The 21531-nt window shown below is 42.5% G+C and overlaps 1 protein-coding gene across 1 annotated transcript in view; it reads right to left on the reverse strand.

The window, feature by feature from the left end:
- Positions 1-19220, reverse strand: part of RAPH1 (Ras association (RalGDS/AF-6) and pleckstrin homology domains 1) — a 60777-nt gene extending 41557 nt beyond the window's left edge. The window contains 3 exon segments of the mRNA XM_038749524.1: positions 13996-14501; positions 16208-16313; positions 19101-19220. Of these exon segments, the coding sequence (XP_038605452.1) occupies positions 13996-14501; positions 16208-16313; positions 19101-19220 (732 nt within the window).
- Between the last annotated feature and the right edge of the window lie 2311 nt (positions 19221-21531).

A 21531-nucleotide genomic window follows, 5' to 3' on the forward strand; every position in this document is an offset into this window, starting at 1 on the left:
ATATGTATATACGCTTGTACGTATTTATTACTCCATTTTATTTGTACATATTTATTCGATTTATTTTATTTTGTTATTACATTTTGTTTTGTTCTCTGTCTCCCCCTTCTAGACTGTGAGCCCACTGTTGGGTAGGGACCGTCTCTATAGGTTGCCAACTTGTACTTCCCAAGCGCTAGTACAGTGCTCTGCACACAGTAAGCGCTCAATAAATGATTGAATGAATGAATGAACACAGGGCTCAAAGTCTTAATCCCCATTTTACAGACGAGGTACCTGAGGCACAGAGAAATGAAGTGACTTGCTCAAGGTCACCCAGCAGACAAAAAGTAGAGCCGGAATTAGAACCCAGATCCTTCGGATTCCAGGCCCAGGCTCGGCCATGCCGCTTCTTGTCAGTTCCCCGACTTCTTTCCTAAGGGTCTTTCACATTTACAGCAAAAGCTACATAACCTGGCACTCCAACAACCGAGAAGTTCTAAAGATGGGAATCTCTGATATTCCTTCACAAAAGAGCAATCTTGGCTGACCTATTCCTAGGGAGTACTATCCATCCAATGGGAAGAGTTTACCACCACCTGGACAGGAATCAGTGCAGACAGTTGCCCCTAAAGTGTGAATTAGTACTCTTTTTACTCGATATATATATATATATATATATATATGTGTGTGTATATATATATATATATTTGACATATATATATGTATATGTACATATGTATATGTATATATATATATACATATATATATGTATAAAACAATTTAAGGCCACGTAGACAACACCACATCATAACTTACAGGAGTCAGATCAGTCTCCTCTCTCTTGAAGTCAATGTGATGCCTGGGCTGTGTGCTGGGACATCCAACAGAAATAGCATGCTGTGAAAATGCAGAAGGAGGAGGAGAAAGTGATAGAGAAGGGAGGGGGGAGAAGGTATTCTTCATTACCATGCATGAAGGGAAAAGAGGACTAAAATGAAGAGAAACTTAAAAAAATGAACTACGTGAATGAAAAATGGCAAATCAGTTTTCAGCCGACACTTCCTTTACTAGAGCCCAACCACAGGACTGCTGCTTCTGCTACTAAATGCACCACCTTTGGGACTTCGACTGTTGGCAGAAGAAATTTATTTTGAAGTATGGTATTAGGTGGCATCTGGGCAGGGGTGGACTCAGCAGAAATACCTGCCCTCTCCCCATGTTTAAAGCCTTACTGAAGGCACATTTCTTCCAAGAGGCCTTCCCTGACTAAGCCCTCATTTCTTCTTCTCCCACTCCCCTCTGCCTCACCCTTGCTCGTTTTATTAGCTCACTTTATTCACCCTCCCTCAGCCCCACAGGCGTAATTTATCTACATTACTGTCCATCTCCACCTCTGAGACTGTGAGCTCACTGTGGGCAGGGAATGTGTCTACCAACTTTGTTATACCGTACTCTCCCAAGCGCTTAGCACCACACTCTGCGCACAGTAAGTGCTCAATAAATACGACCAACTGATTGAGATGCGCAGCTTTCTATTCCCCCTCTCCCTTCCTCTTATAATTAAAGCTTCTTCTTGGAAATTTTCCCTGCAGAGCCTCTATACAGCAGGGAAAATTCCAGGAGATATTTTAAAATTAGAAAAAAAAAACCTCAGAAAGTAACAGTTCCCCTTTCAACTGGAAATGACAGAGCAGTTTGCTAACTCTTCAAGTCAGGGTGTGACTGATGCAGAGAACAGTGGCGGATCTCGTCCCAGTTTAAGGACACCGTGCTTGTGGTGGCATAACCCAAGACCACAGAAGGCTCCTTGGAATTTGGGAACTACACTGCAGATTCCTGTTGCCCTAAGGGTCATTTCACAGCCCCTTGCTCCTTTCCTTTTCCACATGTGCCTAGCCAATCCTTCTCCATTTTGGATTGTGGTGGGTTTTTTTACAGCCCTGAAGACACTACCTTGCACTTGTTCCCACTGATCCTGTTTTGGTTGGATCATTTTCCCTTCTCCAATCCTACATAACATTCATCCACTCATTCATTCATTCATTCATTCATATTTATTGAGGGATTACCGTGTGCCGAGCACCGTTCTAAGCCCTTGGGAGAGCACAATACAACAAAAAACAGACACATTCCCTGCCCGCAAAGAGCTCACAGTCTACCAAACACCAACACCATCTTTAGAGGCAACACTTAATTCAGCAGCATTCCCACAACGAATGGACTGGGAATGGACCCATTTAAATATATTTATGGTTGGCCAGGACAAAAGCATTGCCGGCCCGCCCCAAGTGTTTGCAGATGACACTAAATTGGGTAGCGTGGCTAAGTCTTCGGAAGACAGGCCCACATTTCAAAGTGAAAACTTGGAACCTCTCCCTTTTCAGTCATCTATTATCAATGTTTCCTTCCTATCCAACAGGGAGGGAACCACTTCCTTGTCCCTCCTCTTTTGCCTAAATGAATGTTCTTGTTACCTTGTATGTCTCGGGCTCCTTTCCAAATTTTGTGTTTCTATCTCATTAACAGTCATGTGGTTCTTTTCATACTTCTTTGGTTATCTGACCTAATTCCCACTTATGTGCTGTTTTCCTATTTGCCCTTCATGGGTCTTTGTTTTAGCCAGATTGGTCCCGTGTGGTCTTTACTCTGCTCTGGAACAGTCTAGGTAACAGCCAGCTTCCTTTTGATTCTTTACTTCCTACACTTCCCTATCACCCATCAGGTCCCTCCTATTGGAACCCTAAGCCTGTTCAAATTTGCTTTCTTAAACTTTGTATTTTTCTTTATCCCCCCCCCCCCCCCCACTTAAAACCTTCAAGGTAATTAATTATCTTGTGATAACTGCCCCCGAGGTATCCATCCACCTTTAAAAGCCTCAGCCCATTCTTCCCTGTACGAACAAATCAAGCCCCTTCTTATGATACCACACTACTGGGTATCCACACAGGCTTGTGTTGTCAGAGAAAGATTCCCAGGTACTTTCCAACGTTTGGGCCAAAATGCAGAGTTAAAACACAGGCCTTGGCAAAACTGAGTATTGCAAAGACTTCCTTCACCTAATTTTAATTCCTCCTCCACTTTTTTTTTTAATGGTATTTGTTAAGCGCTTACTAGGTACCAGGCACTGTACCAAGTGCTGGGGTAGATACAAGCTAATCAGGTTGGACACAGTCCATGTCCCTCCTGGAGTTCACAGTATTAACCCCCATTTTACAGATGAGGTAACTAAGGCCCAGAGAAGTTAAGTGTCCAAGGTCACATGGCAGACATGTGGAGAGCTGGGATTCGAATCCCGTCATCTGATTCCCAGGCTCGTGCTTTATCCATTAAGGCCATGCTGCTTCTGTATTGCTACCCTACAGAAAATGAAACAGAACTACCTTGTTAAACATTTTCAGAAAAAAAAAATCAAAGGAGTACATAAAAGAGATGAAGTAGCACTGCAAAAACATTTTCTTCCTGCGATCCCCAGGGGTCTTGGCAACACAACCACAAGAATACAGCAAGGGCAGTGAGTTTGGGTGATAATGGAGTTGGCTTGCTCCTTTAGTGAAGGGAGTGTGTCCAGCTACTCTATTGTTCTTTCCCAAGCACTTAGTTTGGGTGCTTTGCAAACAGTAAGAGCTCAATATATGCCACTGATTGATTAGCTTGTTTGATAAGAGGAAAGAACAGATGAGGGAGCAATGTAGAATCAAAAGGAAGAGAGCCACGTTAGTCCTGAGGGGAGCAGGAGGAAGAAGTAAGCTGTGACAATACCACCACAAAACGGCTATTTGGAGTTCCACAGATCCAACTTTCACAATGTGTCAACTTGACATCTAAAGTTATTCCTATTATAGAACGTGAAATCAAGGTCCTAAATGCCACCAATGCCCACTAAGGATTGATTTTCTAATCTATTCTCTCAAGTTCACACACACCGAGAGTACTTAGTATGGACGCCTGAGCAACACTTGTGAATTAGGAGAGGTAAGACAGATATATTAACAATTAGAAAACAAAATTAGAAAACAAAAAAACGAAAATTGGGTAATCTATCTTATTTCTATCAACGTTTCTTTCGGACTCAATCACTTTGCCCTCCCCACTACTTTACCTCACTGCTTTCCTACTGCAATCCAGCCCACACATTTCACTCCTCTACTGCCAACCTACCCACTGTACCCTGATGGTCTGTCTCGCCGCCAATGTCTCGCCAATGTCCTGCCCCGGCCCGGAACGCCCTCCCTCTTCACATCCGACAGACAATCATTCTCCCCTCCTTCAAAACATTATTAAGAAAGCATATATCCTCCAAGGGGCCTTCCCTGACTAAGCCCTCATTTCCTCTTCTCCCACTCACTTGTGTGTCACCCTTGCGCTGGGATTTGCACCCTTTATTCACTCCTCTCTCGGCACTACACCACTTCTGAACACATCCACAATTTATATGTTTAAATGAATGTCCGTCTCACCCTCCTGACTGTGAGCTTGCTGTAGACAGGGAATGTGTTTTTCAACTCTGTTTTAGTGAACTCATCCAAGATCTTAGTACAGAGCTCTGCACACAGTAAGCACTTAGCAAATAAAATTGATTGATTAACTTCTTTTGTAAAAGATTTGCAGTTTGCCTAAAGGAAAGCTTGCCCTGTAGCATTACACCTGTCTGATGCAACACGCATGGACAAAATCAGGTCTACACCCAGACGTGTTAAAAGAACGCTCTCTCCCTCTAGCCAAAATGCAGAGTGAGAATCTTGCTGCGGCAGCACTCAGTGTAGAAGCACATGCATGCATGTGTATGTATAGATGTACATGTGCAGGGTTGGATTATCACAGGGGTTCACTGGGCTGGAGCCCAGCGTCCTAAGAACACTCCACAATGCAGTAACCTGATGCTTGATGCCTGTGCCCAAAAAAACCCTTTGGCACAGAAACCTCCACAGTGGCTCAAGGGAAGTCACTCGGTTTTATTGTACTCCCCAATTCATTCATTCATTCATTCAATCGCATTTCTTGAGTGCTTACTGTGTGCAGAGCACTGTACTAAGTGCTTAGGAGAGCACAATACAACAATAAACAGAGACATTCCCCACTCACAACGAACTTACAGTCTAGTACCAAGTGCTTAGTACAGTACTCTGCACAGAGTAAGCACTTAAATACCACTGATTGATCGATTAAGGGTAGGTGGATCATCCCAAGCTTAGAGCTGTTGAAACAAGTCCAAAATATCACTTCTGGGGCTCTAGCCTCTCCATGCAAAACAGAGTAAAGAAAGTTAAGATCTTAGCACTCCTCTCAGATCTTCCCGCTCTGTCCATAGTTCCACCCATATGAGGATGTCCTATAAGATACGCCAGAGATGGGAATGACATATTGAGGAAAATGTATTTACACAAAGATTTTTCCTACACATTTATTTCCAAGTCCTTCTTTAGCTCTCAGTGCATCTTACAGTCCAATGTATTACCATGCCAACAATATGATTTGAAACTAGAACCCTGCCTAGGGATTCAAAACCAGATGGTCCTATTCTATATTTCAGCAAAATGGTATTAAGTCCTTAATTCATTTATTTTCTAAAATATGTCATAGGACATTTATGGGCGAACAAAGACCACTGATTTTTAACATCTCCAACAAACCCACAGAATCTCCACGATTCTTTGAAAGGTAATTTTACATGTAGACTGTTCAAGTTCTTGCACATTTTTCTCCTTTCTGTTCACTTGCAAAATTCAACCAACTGCTAAGGGGTTGTAGTACAGAGACGTAATCCATAAAATCTATTGTAATTTCCAAAAGCATTTGATAAAATTCCCCCCCAAAATTTGGAAACTAATGAAAGGAGTAATAAAGATGGTACACACACACCCACACACACACATATGTACATCCTCAGTGAGGAGTCAACACTCCTTAAGCAATAGGAAATGGCACTTGAGAGAATAGACACTCTTCACCCTGGAAAGAAGTCAACAGTAGCATTCTTCAGAGTTCTACTCTGGGAGCACTACTGTATTTCTTTAAATGATTAGAGAAGGAAGTGGCTAGCATGCCAGTGACCTTTACTAATAATTACCCTTACATCCACACATAAGCCTCAATGGTGATTGTTCACTCTCTCACCACTGTCTTGTTTTTTGGGGGCCTTATAAGACACTTTGCATGATTATTCATTCATTCAATCGTATTTATTGACCACTTACTGTGTGCAGAGCACTGTACTAAGCTCTTGGAAAGTACAAGTTGGCAACATATAGAGACGGTCCCTACCCAACAGCGGGCTCACAGTCTAGAAGGGGGAGACAGAGAACAAAAACATATTAACAAAATAAAATAAATACAATAAATATGTACAAATAAAATAGAGTAATAAATAAGTACAAACATATATACATATATACAGGTGCTGTGGGGAGGGGAAGGCGGTAAGGAGAGGGGGGATGGAGAGGGGGAGGAGGGGGAGAAGTAGGAGGGGGCTCAGTGTGGTAAGGCCTCCTGGAGGAGGTGAGCTCTCAACAGGGCCTTGAAGGGAGGAAGAAAGCGAGCTTGGCGGATGTGTGGAGGGGGGGCATTCTAGGCTAGGGGGAGGACGTGGGCCGGGGATCGACGGCGGGACAGGCGAGAATGAGGCATGGTGAGGAGATTAGCGGCAGAGGAGCGGAGGGTGTGGGCTGGGCTGGAGAAGGACAGAAGGGAGGGGAGGTAAGAGGGGGTGAGGTGATGGATAGCCTTGAAGCCAAGGGTGAGGAGTTTCTGCCTGATGCGTAGGTTGATTGGTAGCCACTGGAGATTTTTGTGGAGGGGAGTAACATGCCCAGAGCATTTCTGGACAAAGACAATCCGGGCAGCGGCGTGAAGTATGGATTGAATTGGGGAGAGACAGGAGGATGGGAGATCAGAGAGGAGGCTGATGTAGTAGTCCAGTCGGGATAGGATGAGAGCTTGAACGAGCAGGGTAGCGGTTTGGATGGAGAGGAAAGGGCGGATCTTGGCAATGTTGCGGAGCTGAGACCGGCAGGTTTTGGTGACGGCTTGGATGTGAGGGGTGAATGAGAGAGCGGAGTCGAGGATGACACCAAGGTTGCGGGCTCGTGAGATGGGAAGGATGGTAGTGCCGTCAACAGTGATGGGAAAGTCAGGGAGAAGACAGGGTTTGGGAGGGAAGACAGGGAGTTCAGATGATTAGCGCAGTGAAAGAATGATAACCACCTACTGAAGGACTTAAACTTGGGAATGTGTAAATTCACGCAAATTTAACAATACAGTGTAATTTTAAAATAGGCTTAATAGCAAATTTCACTTTCCTGTCTCATAAAAAAAATACACTGTAGCATACACACACTTTAATAACCCAGCTCTCCTCCTTTATCATCCCTTATCTAAAGGTGCCCATATTTTCATGAACTTCAGTTGGGAAAGGGGCAGGAACTCAGGATTACAGTAACAGAATTAAATTAGCTGACCATCTCTTACCTCCCATCTATTTGCAAACAGCAATAACGTGGATGAATGCCTTCCAATATTAAGAGGGATGCTGTTTAATACTTTAAATTGGGTTGATCACTACTATAGAGGGAGAGTGCAAGGACTACCAAGAGAATTCAACCATAAGAACCCAGGAGGGCAGCCAAGAGGTTGAGAGTTTAGTCAATTTTTTGTTTTGTTTTAATAGTTTAAGACCCGACTGAGAACCAGCGGTTTCATACTTGAGTTCTTCGAAAAAGTTGTAAAAGATTTAGTGCTTCTATAATATCGAATATTTCAAAACATTTGACCTAACCGGGATGCTTAGCAGACCAAGTAAGCTTGTTATGGGCAGGAAACGTCTGCTAATTCTGTTGTACTTTTATCCTCCCCAGCACTTGGTACAGTGCTCTGCACACAGTAAGTTCTCAATAAATACCACTGATTGATTGATAAAGGAACTGACAAAGATCAATGAACATGCCCTGGCGGCTTTCTTGGACAACCAAATACATTTCTAAATCTTTCTGGCTACGTATTCTCTCTCCACTGTGGAGATTGTTGAGATTGTTCTCAGTTGAGACTGTTCTCCAGAACACACAGCAAAGTTATTTCAGATTTGAAAAAACCAATCAATTAAAACCCTCCATAACTTGATAAAATATAGACTTCTAGGTATGTGACTACAAATGGTTACAAAAGGTTGAACACACCTTCCTCCCCAGCAGGATAAATAACCTATGGAAGATTCAACACCAGATTTAATTAGAGCTGGGTCTAATATCAAATTGGCCTCAGTCATCGAATCAAATACATAATCAGCATCAGGATTTGCTGAATACCTAACGAGTGAAGAACACTGAACAGGGTCTTTGGGAATATATCATAGGAATGATAGCATTGACTTTCCCAGAACAGAAAAGAAAATGCTTCTTTCTAAATTATGTGCTAGTTCTGGCAATCAGCTTTTATTCAAAATTCTAAGGCCACTGCAGAAGTCAGTAGAAGAATATAGAAAATTTACAATTTGAAGTCACTGGACGGTTGATTCCAATTTCAAAGTCTGCATAAAACTGCCTTACAAGAAAAGTGCCCTCAGATAATTTCTTGTAAAAAAAAAAAAAGCATTAGCACGTGAGAAGGCACAGACAGTAGGATTTTAACTCGGCAAATTAAGCAACAAATGAGGACACAATTCCTAGGAACGGTCTCCTTCCTCTCTACTGAACAAGTAGGCAGAAAAAGAGCAAAGTGTTCATGGCCTGGCTTGACCTTTCCCTCCATTAATGGCATATCAACAAGGAACAGTTTATGATTTAATCTCCTGCCCCAGTAGCTTGGAAGCCTACAAAGTTCAAGACTCACGCTGAGCTAACGTTCAAGCGAAAAATCACGGCTTCACTGAAGCAAAAATTTCAGGCACAATCAATATAATCACTAGGCTGGGAATTTTTAAGTTTGAATGATATGAGAAAATCTCTTCCAGTCCTGACATTTCGCACCTCCTAATTTTGATTCCGGGTTGGTTTAACTTGAATTTGAATTACAGTATGATTTAGGAATTATTTCTCAAAAGTAGGTGCAAAAGTTTATGTTCTCCAGAATATTACAAGTAGTGCTGTGAGCGCTTAGTACAGTGCTCTGCACACAGTAAGTGCTCAATAAATACGATTGAATGAATGAATAATCATAGCATTTTCTAAGCGCTTAATGGGGGCAGAGCACTGTAATAATAATAATAATAATAATAATAATAATAATAATAATAATAATAATGGTATTTGTTACGCGTTTATTATGTGCCAAGCACTGTTCTAAGCGCTGGGGTAGACACAAGGCAACCAGGTTGTCCCACATGGGGCTCACGGTTTTAATCCCCATTTTACAGATGAGGTAACTGAGGCACAGAGAAGTTAAGTGACTTCAGAGAGAAGTCACATAACAGAGAAGCAGCATGGCTCAGTGGAAAGAGCCTGGGCTTTGGAGTCAGAGATCACGGGTTCAAATCCCTGCTCCGCTACTTGTCAGCTGTGTGATTTTGGGCAAGTCCCTTAACTTCTCTGTGCCTCAGTTCCCTCATCTGTAATAATAATAATAATAATAATAATAATGGCATTTATTAAGCGCTTACTAGTGCTTTGCACTGTTCTAAGCGCTGGGGAGGTTACGAGGTGACCAGGTTGTCCCACAGGGGACTCGCAGTCTTCATCCCCATTTTAAAGATGAGGTCACTGAGGCCCAGAGAAGTTAAGTGACTTGCCCAAAGTCACACAGCTGACAATCAGCGGAGCTGGGATTTGAACCTATGACCTCTGACTCCAAAGCCCATGCTCTTTCCATTGAGCCACGCTGCTTCTTTAATTCTGTAACATGGGGATTAAGACTGTGAGCCCCCGTGGGACATCCTGATCGCCTTGTATCTCCCCCAGCGCTTAGAACAGTGCTTTGCACATGGTAAGCACTTAATAAAAAAAGAAAAGTGACTTGCCCAAAGTCACACAGCTGACAAATGGTGGAGTCAGGATTAGAACCCATGACCTCTGACTCCCGACCTCGGGCTCTTTCCGCTAAGCCACGCTGCTTCTCTTCTTCTGTACTAAACCCTGGGAGAGTACGCACAGGAGGGAATCAGTCACCGTCTCCTGTCCCTCGAGGGGCTCGCAATCTATAAAGATGAAGGTTGCCGAATTCTACTAATATTATATCAGGATTACGGTAACAGAATTAAATTAGCTGACCGTCTCTTACCTCCCATCTATTTGCAAACAGCAATAACAGGGATGAATGCCTTCCAATATTAAGAAGGATGCTGTTTAAAACCTTAAATTGGGTTGGTAACTACTATAGAGGGAGAGTGCAAGGACTACCAAGAGAATTCAACCATAAGAACCCAGGAGGATATTATATTAGTATAATATTATATTATATTAATATCATCATCATCAATCGTATTTATTGAGCGCTTACTATGAGCAGAGCACTGTACTAAGCGCTTAGGAAGTACAAATTGGCAACATATAGAGACAGTCCCTACCCAACAGTGGGCTCACAGTCTAAAAGGGGGAGACAGAGAACAAAACCAAACATACTAACAAAATAAAATAAATAGAATAGATATGTACAAATAAAATAAATAAATAGAGTAAAAAATATGTACAAACATATATACATATATACAGGATGCATATATACAAGGATGTCACCCGAAAGCCCAAATCGTAGGGAACACCTGCAGGGAACTACGATCGACAGTGGGTGACGGTAAGTAGAGTATAATTAATATAACATTAATATTTCTATTAATGGAAGACATCAAATTAAATGGATGGGTTCACCAGTTACAAGGCATCTACATTAGGGTGACGTCAGTCAAAAGGGGAAAGCCAGGGCAGATGCAACGCGAGAAGATGCCAGAGAAAGCTGAACCATGGTGGGTCAGAAGAGAGGCAGGAAGGCTTGTGAACGTCTTGCAGAGAGGGGAGAACTGATTGTGGCGGGGAGGAGGAACAAAAGCTCAGGCTTGCTGGCCTCTCCCCTACCCAAACTCCCCTTGATCAGATCGCTTCTCCCAGGCCCTTTTGAGAAGCTAAGGGCAGACTTGCAATGGTCAAAAACACCCAGAGAAATGTGTGGAATATTCCATTTAACAATCTCTTTGCTGCATTACCATGCAGTCGAGAAGCAGTGTAGCCTAGTGGACAGAGCCCGGGCGTGGGAGTCGGAAGGAACCGGGTGCTAATCCTGGTTCCGCCACTTCATCATCATCAATCGTATTTACTGAGCGCTCACTATGTGCAGAGCACTGTACTAAGCGCTTGGGAAGTACAAATTGGCAACATATACAGTCCCTACCCAACAGTGGGCTCACAGTCTAAAAGGGGGAGACAGAGAACAAAACCAAACATACTAACAAAATAAAATAAATAGAATAGATATGTACAAGTAAAATAAATAAATAGAGTAATAAATATGTACAAACATATATACATATATATGTCTGTATATGTATATGTATATATGTATATACATATATACATATACATATATATATATACACATATGTACGCCACTTGTCTGCTGGGTGACCTTGGGCACAGTCACTTCGCTTCTCTGTGCCTCAGTTACCTCATCTGTAAAATGGGGATTAAGACTGTGAGCCTCATGTGGGACAGGGACTGCATACAGCCTGATTCGGCTGCATCTATCCCAGCGCTTAGTACAGTGACTGGCACACAGTAGTGCTTAAATACCATTAAAACAACATTACCACAGCAAACTTTGGTACTGCAGATTACCCGCCCAATAGTTTCTTTTCAAAGTAAAAGGAAATCCAAGATCCACCTCTGGAAAACTTCTTTCCCCACAGGTCAGTTCTGTTTAACTGTCAGGATTTAAATCAGCTTTGAAAGAGAAAACATTTTTGCCCAGCTAAATTCTTGTTCCTCCTCCTTCTTGCACTACCTACAGGTAGCACACACACAACTATTTCTTCTGAAAAATGCGTTGTCAGATGGACATTTCCTAATTCTCATCCCTTATATTGTACTCTCCCAAGTGCTCAGTACAGTGCTCTGCACATGGTAAGTGCTCAAAAAATATGACAATGATTTTCTGCCAAGCCAGGCCTCATAGCCTCTTCCCTTGGAGGGATGGAGATATCTGGAAACAAAGTTCCCCTCTAAACTGCAAGCTTGCTATGGGCAGGGAATGTGTCTGTTTATTGTTGCAGTGTACTCTCCCAAGCACTTAGTACAGTGCTCTGCACACAGTAAGTGCTCAAAATTATGACTGAATGAATTATTGAATTAAGGGCTCCACAGCAAAAGATCACTTGGGTATGTAGAAAAGAACCAAACCCATGTTCAACTATTTGTCTCTATGTTTAACTTGGGACTGAGGAAGCATGTGCTGTGCGGATTTATGACAAAGTTTACACAGCCCAATTTTTTCCTTTCTGCCAAAGTATCCTTTAGAAATTCTGAAAAATGTTAATATTTGTCTACTGAGACGTTACAAGTTTCTTAAGATGGAAAATAATGCAAGGGGCTTATCTGTTTGATTTAATTCAATCAATGGAGAAAATTCCTGAAGTTCCTAAAACATATTCCTGAATTATATTTTAAAATTTGCAACGACTTGACAGAGAACACTCCCTTAGGTTTCAAAGGAGACAGGAAAAAAATGTTACTTGCACCAGTAACACAACGAGATGGCTCTGAGGACCAGAACTGGAACGAGGAAACTTTTTCCTCATTCTGTATTTCCAGCCAGCTGTGTTGAGCAACCAAATGGTCCACTTTTCCAGCTGTTCAGACTGTTCTGCAGCGTCTCTTACTTCAATTTTCAAAAGGAAAGTCTCAAAGAAAAACAAAAGAACTCTCACACAGTCCCACTGGAAGCACTGCTGCCAGGCTTTGGGGTGGTTTCACATAGCATATGGGCATTGCGAACAAATTCCTCTTTGACTCCTGATGCTTCCTCCTTATGGAACCTACATCAGGCGGTAGAGCCACTTCTAGGTCTTTAATCACAGAACCAGCATTTGTAGGGCTTTGGCACCCTACGGAAATCCCTTTGAAATTTAAGATCAAAGAATTCACTCAGTCCTCCTGTAAGATGGGGTTAGATTCCTGACAAATCCTGTGTTAATGAAAGTTCCTATTAGAGTAAGTGGTTTGATTAACGTCATGCGCATGCATATAACTATTTCTCCTAATACTGCTGCATATTGTACCTAGGTATACGTGAGCTGTGGGAGTAATGCTTCCTGATGCTCCCCCCGCAACCCACCAGCGGCCTATCTTATCCAAAATGCGTAATGAATTTGAATCTCCCCCATCTTTCCTCCTTCCCTTCCCCACAGCACCTGTATATATGTTTGTACATATTTATTACTCTATTTATTTATTTATCTTGTACATATCTATTCTATTTATTTTATTTTGTTAGTATGTTTGGTTTTGTTCTCTGTCTCCCCCTTCTAGACTGTGAGCCCGCTGTTGGGTAGGGACTGTCTCTATGTGTTGCCGACTTGTATTTCCCAAGCGCTTAGTACAGTGCTCTGCACACAGTAAGCGCTCAATAAATACTATTGATTGATTGATTGATTAATGAAAGCACATATTTTGGATGAACTGATGGCAATTACATTTTGGTGAACATTCAGTTCAGCCGCGAGATGGGTTTTTTTGCTGTACGCTTGGACTAGAATGCCGTTGGGCAATTTGGGAGTCCAACTTTGCAAGCCTCTTTGGGCCTGTTGGTTTGTTGTTTATTGTACTTGGTAAGCGCTTTTTATGTGTCAAATACCATTCTGAGCCCTGGGGTAGGTACAAGTCAATTAGATCGGACGCAGTCTCTGTCCACGAGGCTCAGGGTGTTTCGTTAGCAAAAAATAGTGCCGGCGCGCGTCGGTAGAATGGGCATGACAGGACGAGCTGCCCTTTAAACTTAACAGTTTTGTGTGAACGCAACCCGCTCGCCTAGGTGATCTGGGTGCGTTCTTCCCCCTATAAACGGTCACAAGTGCCCAATCTTCGAGCTTTCTGAAGCACTTACCTCAGTAACTGGTTGTCCCTGATGCGTCAGATCCAGTTCATGAGGACGGGTCACTTTATCAATATCCAAAGAGTCCATACTCGAAGCCGCAGAGGTAATACTGGAACGGGATGAGTTGCTGATGGACCGGGCTTCCGCATCGCTGACCGTGCCCGCTGAGGCCGTTCTTCTGTGCTGACTAGCTACTATGGGTTTGGCATCTTCCACCGCCGACTGCTGGGCCGCTTCATCCATGCTCAGGGAGGCCTGCTCTAACTGGGCGGTGATGTCGTCCAGGGAGTAGTTGGCTTGGGAAGTTTTGGACATCCGGCTAGATGAAGAGGACAGTCCTTTCACGGCGCCGTGCTTCAAGGTCTGTCGCCCGGAAGGTAGTTTCTGAGCAGCTTTGGTTTCTGAGGCTTGTCGTTTACTGTTGGCCGCCCCGATGCTGCTGAGTTCCTGCTCGATGGAACTCAGGTCGGCCATGAGGGCGTCCAGGTCCACAGCCTCTCCCTGATTGAGGGCTTCTGCAATGAACAGCAGACGTTACGTTTCTACAACACAGTCAAGTCCGGATTTCCCACGTGATTGGCGTGGCCTAGTAGTCAGAGGACCTGGGTTCTAATTCCGGCTCGGCACTTGTCTGCTGGGTAACTTTGGACATGTCACTTAACTGCTCAGTGCTTCATTTTCCTCGGCTGTAAAATGGGGAATAAATCCTACTCGCTCCTACTCACCATATTGGGCAGGGATTGTCTTGCATCTGCGCTAGCGCGGGTTCTAATTCCGGCTCTGCACTTGCCTGCTGGGTGACTTTGGGCATGTCACTTCACTTCTCAGTGCTTCATTTTCCTCGGCTGTAAAAAGGGGAATAAATCCTACTCGCTCCTACTTAAGACTGCAAGACCCATATTGGGTAGGGATTGTCTTGCCTCTGCGCTAGCGCTTAGAACAGTGGTTGACACATATCAACCAGTATTATTATTATTGTTCCTTTGCTTCTAGGTCTTAGGTCCAAGGTCCAGGACAGTCTTTTAGACTGTGAGCCCACTGTTGGGTAGCGACTGTCTCTATATGTTGCCAACTTGTACTTCCCAAGTGCTCAATAAATACGATTGATGATGATGACTGTGGCATATGATAAATTAAAGAAAATATCAAGACAATTTCTTCGCATAGTCTTGTTTGTCCCTAAGAGTTTCTGAATTTTAAATGTTTCCATGGGAAACCAGAGAAGCAAACCCTCCACACTATGTAATGGAGACTAGTATTGGAATGGATAACTGAATTCCAGAAATTCTCCAACAATTCTCAACTGTTCCCTGTTAGTAGTCAATCCATTCAAATTATCTGAGTGCTTACTCGGTGCAGAATACTGTACTAAACACTTGGGAAAGTACAGTAGAGTTAGTAGCATGGCCTAATGGATAGAGCATGGCCTTGAGAATCGGCAGGACCTGGGTTCTAATCCCAGCTCTGTCATTTGTCTGCTCTGTGAACTTGGGTAAGTGAATTAACTTCTCTGTGCCTCAGGTTCTGTATCTGTAAAATGGAGATTAAATCCTCGTCCCTCCGATTTAGACTGTGAGTCCCAACCTAATTATCTTGTACCTACCCCAGTGTTTAGGATAGTGCCTGGCAAACAGTAAGCCCTTTACGAGCACCATAAAAAACATATGAAGAGGGAGGGAGTTCCAGGGAAGGGGCAGGGCTTGTACAAGAGGTTGGTTAGTAGCAAATAAGCTTCTTTCTGTAACCTCTTGTGGAGATTTTTGTCCAAAGGTGAACAGCAGGATGAAGGAGGTATGGAAACAACAAAGGGCCGAGTTAACCCACAATTGGCAGAGCCAGGACTCCTGAACTGACGGTATATTTGAGCAGAGGATGGGGTGCAAATCATGCAGAACTCTCAAGAAGTGGTTATTTATCCTTTTAACTCGGTGAGACACACAATGCCACAAGGGATTTGCCTTTCCCCATTAAATGGATTAAAATCAATATTTAAAATGCTTTTTCATATGATGCGACTTTGCTTTTTTCTTTTTTCACTCTTCTGTATTTTCTCTCACAATAACCACAATATCTTAAGATTCCTAAACTACAAAATAAGGAGCTCCAACTCACAAGGTAGTTCCAATTCTAGTTCATGTGGTTTGTGGAACTAATACTGCATCATTTCAGCATTCTGTAACTTGCATTAAAACTAGAATTTTATTTTCCATTTTCAGCTTACCATTCAAATTGTACATGGAGAAGCGATAAGAAAAATTGGCAATGTTTGTTTCCTGGCGAAGAGGAGATTTTTTTACTGGTTCCAAAGGCTTGTCAGTATCCAGGCTCTTTAAAGGGTAAGAAGCAGAATAAAATGTATATTAAAAACAGAACAAAAATACATCAACTGTATACACTGGAGGTAATTAATCTACCAAGTGGTATCATTTAAAAATGCTCGTAAGTCAATTTTTTTCAAATTCAGTAACATACAAGCTACTTAACATCTCAAACTTTGATTCTACTTTTGCCTATAAATCTTTTATGAGACTGCCATGTTTAAATTACTGATAGGAAGAAAAGTATATTCAGTTTTGAAAAATATATGCAATACAGAAAAAGGCTCCTTGATAAAACTGATTACAAATGAGTCTCAAAAAACCACTGGGGAAAACGTTATTGCAGAATAGATGTGAGTTAAAATAAATGGAGTTTAAAATCACAAATTTTGGGTTTACTCACAAACCCTTTAATATTATTGTACTATTTATATGTGAGGCACAGTCAACTTTATACAGAGAATGTCTTTTTTTCCCCACATTCCAAAAGGCAAACAGAAACTGGTATCATTTGGTACAAAATTACCAGAAGTGAAAACTAGAGAAATCTCTCATTTTCTCTCATCAAAGGGATTTTGCCTCCTTGTTGAGGAAGCTTTTTGGGTTTTGAGCAAGGCTAGCTAAAGGCAGGCAACAAATCAATGAAAGCCAGAGGAATGGGCAGGAATTAGGAGTGAATTACAGACGGTATCAACATTGGGATAATTCCTAAATTAAGAAGGAAAAGTGCCTCCCTCAGTATGGGAAAAGAGCAGAAAAAGAAATGAACAGAGGTTTGGTTCTCTCCCCCTTGGGGAGATGAGTCTGGTCCACCACAGAGTGACTCGGGAGATGCCCTTGACGGGGAAAGGGAGGTTCCAGGCCTGATCCGATTACGGTCAGCCTTCACATAAGGGAAGAGAAAATGCAAAAACCTGTGTAATTTGAGCTAAATGGATTTTTAAAATATGAAAATATAGTTGGGGCATGTGCAAGCAAATGTTTAGCTGCTAAGGATCATTTTAATAACATGTTTATATAATTAGTTAACAAGTCCTAATGTCTATTTAAGCTACTGCTTAGTACAATTAGTATAAAAATTTACTTACATGGGTAATGAATTGCTCTATAAGAATAACAGATTTTAGCCTAATTTTGATATCCATTTAATCCTCTCCCCACCTTCAGCCCCATAGCACGTATGCACATATTCTTATACTCTGCCTTTTCCTTTAGCTGTAATTTATTTTAAGGTCTCTTCCCCACTTCTGGACTGTAAGCTCCTTGTGGACAAGGATTTTGCCTACCAACTCTATTTTATTTTACTCCCCCGAGCCCTTAGTACAATGCTCTGCACACAAAAAGTGCTCAATGAATACCACTGCTTTATACTTGTTTCGGGTACTCGAGCTGTTCTGGTGGTAGCACCGAACCAAATTCTCACTAGACTCCATAAAGTGGACTGAAAGACTTCTGATAGAATGTGTGATTTTTAAACATCCCACTAGTTATGAAACCATACACATTTTAATTTCATAAATGCTAAGATGAGCACATTTTGTGAAGTCCTTTCCAACTCACCGTTCTTTGAAAGCAAGAAGCCTACTTAGAAATTGCCACAGCTTGGCAAGTCAAAGGCTCTTAAATGATAGCTAACAGAATAAGAGACTCATTAGTTCTTCTGCCACACAAGGAGGGATATTCAGATGCTAACTGCCAATGTAAAATGCGTCAGTGTAAAGAGAGAGAGAGTCCTAGCCAACAATCCCTCAAAATCAGTACTCTATTCCTCAGAGGTTGCATTTGGAAGCAACTTAATAACTTAAGACATGATGGAAGTTAAATGTCTGTTGTGACTTTATTCAAAAGAGGGGAAAAATAAATAAATCTGGCCCCACTCCTGCTCTCAGAGCCAATGCACCCCCTGTAAACCTGGAACAAAACAATTCATTCAAGAACATTAGACGGAAGAAACACATAAGCCCCCATTGTTCCACATGGCAGTCTGAAGGGAGATTTTGTCAGAACTCTGGAAATGTACTTCGATGAAGCAGAATGCTCTGCGCTGCAAATTCTTTTATTTCCCAAGGATCAGAATGGAGTCCAGGAGTCCTGAAAAGGGCCTCAAATCTCAAAAAAGCCTAATTAGGCTACTTGCTTTTTTAAAGAAGTCCAGTTAGAAGGACTTTCAGAAAACAAACATTTGAAATTTGCGAAATCAAATTCAAGATACATACATCATTCATTTATTCAATCATATTTATTGAGTGCTTACTGTGTGCTCGACACAGTTCCAGACTGTGAGCCCACTGTTGGGTAGGGACCATCTCTATATGTTGCCAACTTGTACTACCCAAGCGCTTAGTACAGTGCTCTGCACACAGTAAGCGCTCAATAAATACGATTGAATGAATGAATGAATATTAAGCGCTTGGGAAGTACAAGTCAGCAACATATAGAGACAGTCCCTACCCAACAACGGGCTCACAGTCTAGCGGGGGACACAGACAATAAAACAAAACATGGAGACGGGTGTCAAAATCGTCAGAACAAATAGAATTATAGCTATATGCACATCATTAACAAAATAAATAGAATAGTAAATATGTACAAGTGAAATAAATAGTGTAATAAATCTGTACAAATATATACAAGTGCTGTGGGGAGGGGAAGGAGGTAGGGCGGGGAGGATGGGGAGGAGGAGAGGAGGAGGCACATACATAGTGGCACTGTGGTTATTTCTTGTCATTATACGCTTTCCTTCTAATTTTTTTTTCATTGGCATCCTAGCACCTAGGATGCCAATCTATTTCTGACCTGTGTGAGTTTGTCCAGTTCGCCGAGCCAGGCCCCAAACATTTTGTCCAGGTCTTGATCTTCCTTATCGCTATCTTCTTCAGCGCCATGGTCAAGTTCTTCATCTGATAGTTGCTCCATCTGAAAGGCAGAGGAATCCAATATAGCATTTTAGAAGAAACGAAGATAACTACAGAGAAGCAGCATGGCTCGAAGGAAAGAGCACGGGCTTTGGAGTCAGAGGTCATGGGTTCAAATCCCGGCTCCGCCACTTGGCTGTGTGACTTTGGGCAAGTCACTTAACTTCTCTGTGCCTCAGTTGCCTCATCTGTAAAATGGGGATTAAGACTGTGAGCCCTCTGTGGGACAATCTGATCACCTTGTAACCTCCCCAGAGCTTAGAACAGTGCTTTGCACTGTCTTTTAGACTGTGAGTGCACTGTTGGGTAGGGACTGTCTCTATATGTTGCCAATTTGTACTTCCCAAGCGCTTAGTACAGTGCTCTGCACATAGTAAGCGCTCAATAAATACGATTGATGATGATGATTGCACATAGTAAGCGCTTAATAAATGCTATTATTATTATTATTATTATTATTAACTAAAACAAGGAATCAAGAAAGTGGTGAGGCTGTCAATGAGTTAGCCAGAGAAGAAACTGCCTAGGGTTTGACAGCTATAGAGAAGGATAATAACAATAACTGTGGTATTTGTTGAGCTCTTACTGTGCCAGGCACTGTGCTAAGTGCTGGGGTGGGTACAAGCAAATTGAATTGGACACCCAGTCCCTGTCCTGCATGGGGCTCACAGTTTTCATCCCCATTTTACAGATGAGGTAACTGAGGCATGGAGAAGTTAAGTGACTTGGCCAAGGTCACACAGCAGAAAAGTGGCGAAGCTGTAATTAGAATCCAGGTCCCTCTGACACCCAAGCCCGGGCTCTATCTGCAGTAACAGGCTGCTTCAAGAACTCCAGGTAACTGTCCAAAATATTGACTAACTGATTATTTAAATTATCTTCCAAGAGATCTCCCATCGGTCCCTACAATATGCCTGAAGAAAGACCGCGAGGGCAGAGCAGAGGGATTGCAGGGAACATTTCCTCTTAAACATTCTGGACTTTTGAAGCTCTTTCATCTGGATCTGGATCTTTCCTCTAAAAATTCTTCCACCAGTAACAAGACTCTTGCAAGAAGCCCTTCCCCAGTGTAACCAAAAGCAGTTTTCTTAAGCCCATAGACAGAGAGACAGTTACCGGTTCTGGGAAGAAACCCGACTGCAACTTTGAGAAGGAAAGAGAACAAAATCTACTTTCAAACCATTTGGTCACAGGCCCTTTTTAGGTACGGTCATGTGCGTATGCGCTTTCTTTCAGAATATAGGTCTTTGAAGCAAACTGTATCTTTTCTTCTATAGTGATACAATTCCAAGAACTGGTGTACCCTACGTTTCAAGATAGGAAACGCAAAGCCTCACCTCTGACCTGATGCCCAATCAATGTCAGAAAGTCCGTTCCCTCTCTGTGCCATCCTTCCCTTGACTGGATTCCCGTCTCGACCAGGGACAGCCTCTCTTCTGACCCCCTAGTCGTGACCCCTGGTGCCCAGTTGTGTGAGAAGGACCTGCTCCACAATAACAATAATAATAATAATAAATAGTACTTGTTAAGCACTTACTATGTGTCGAGACTGTTCATCATCATCAATCGTATTTATTGAGCGTTTACTATGTGCAGAGCACTGTACTAAGCACTTGGGAAGTACAAATTGGCAACATATAGAGACAGTCCCTACCCAACAGTGGGCTCACAGTCCAAAAGGGGGAGACAGAGAACAAAACCAAACATACTAACAAAATAAAATAAATAGGATAGATATGTACAAGTAAAATAAATAAATAAATAGAGTAATAAATATGTACAACCATATATACATATATACAGGTGCTGTGGGGAAGGGAAGGAGGTAAGATGGGGGGATGGAGAGGGGGACGAGGGGGAGAGGAAGGAAGGGGCTCAGTCTGGGAAGGCCTCCTGGAGGAGGTGAGCTCTCAGCAGGGCCTTGACGGGAGGAAGAGAGCTAGCTTGGCGGATGGGCAGAGGGAGGGCATTCCAGGCCCGGCGCTGGGGTAAATACAAGTTAATCCCATCCACCTCTGCTCCAGCCTTGGAAAGATTCAACCGACAGCAGCGTGTGAGACCTTCCCAACTTTTAGAACGGTTGAGAAGGTCGCCACCATCACCACGGCTGCAGCCCCTTTCACATTTTGCTGCTGTTTTCTCTCCTGTCTGTTTGCTCACCTTTCTTTATGTTTCTGTTGCCAGCCCCTTGTCCCCTCCTCATCCTTAGACTGTGAATCCTTCTGGGGGCAGGGGTTGGGTCTAGAGTTCAGCTATGTATTTCTTTCCAAGAAGTCAGTACAGCTCTCCGCACATAGTAAGGACTTAATTAT

This window comes from Tachyglossus aculeatus, chromosome 7, assembly GCF_015852505.1.
Source record: "Tachyglossus aculeatus isolate mTacAcu1 chromosome 7, mTacAcu1.pri, whole genome shotgun sequence".
NCBI lineage: Eukaryota > Metazoa > Chordata > Mammalia > Monotremata > Tachyglossidae > Tachyglossus > Tachyglossus aculeatus.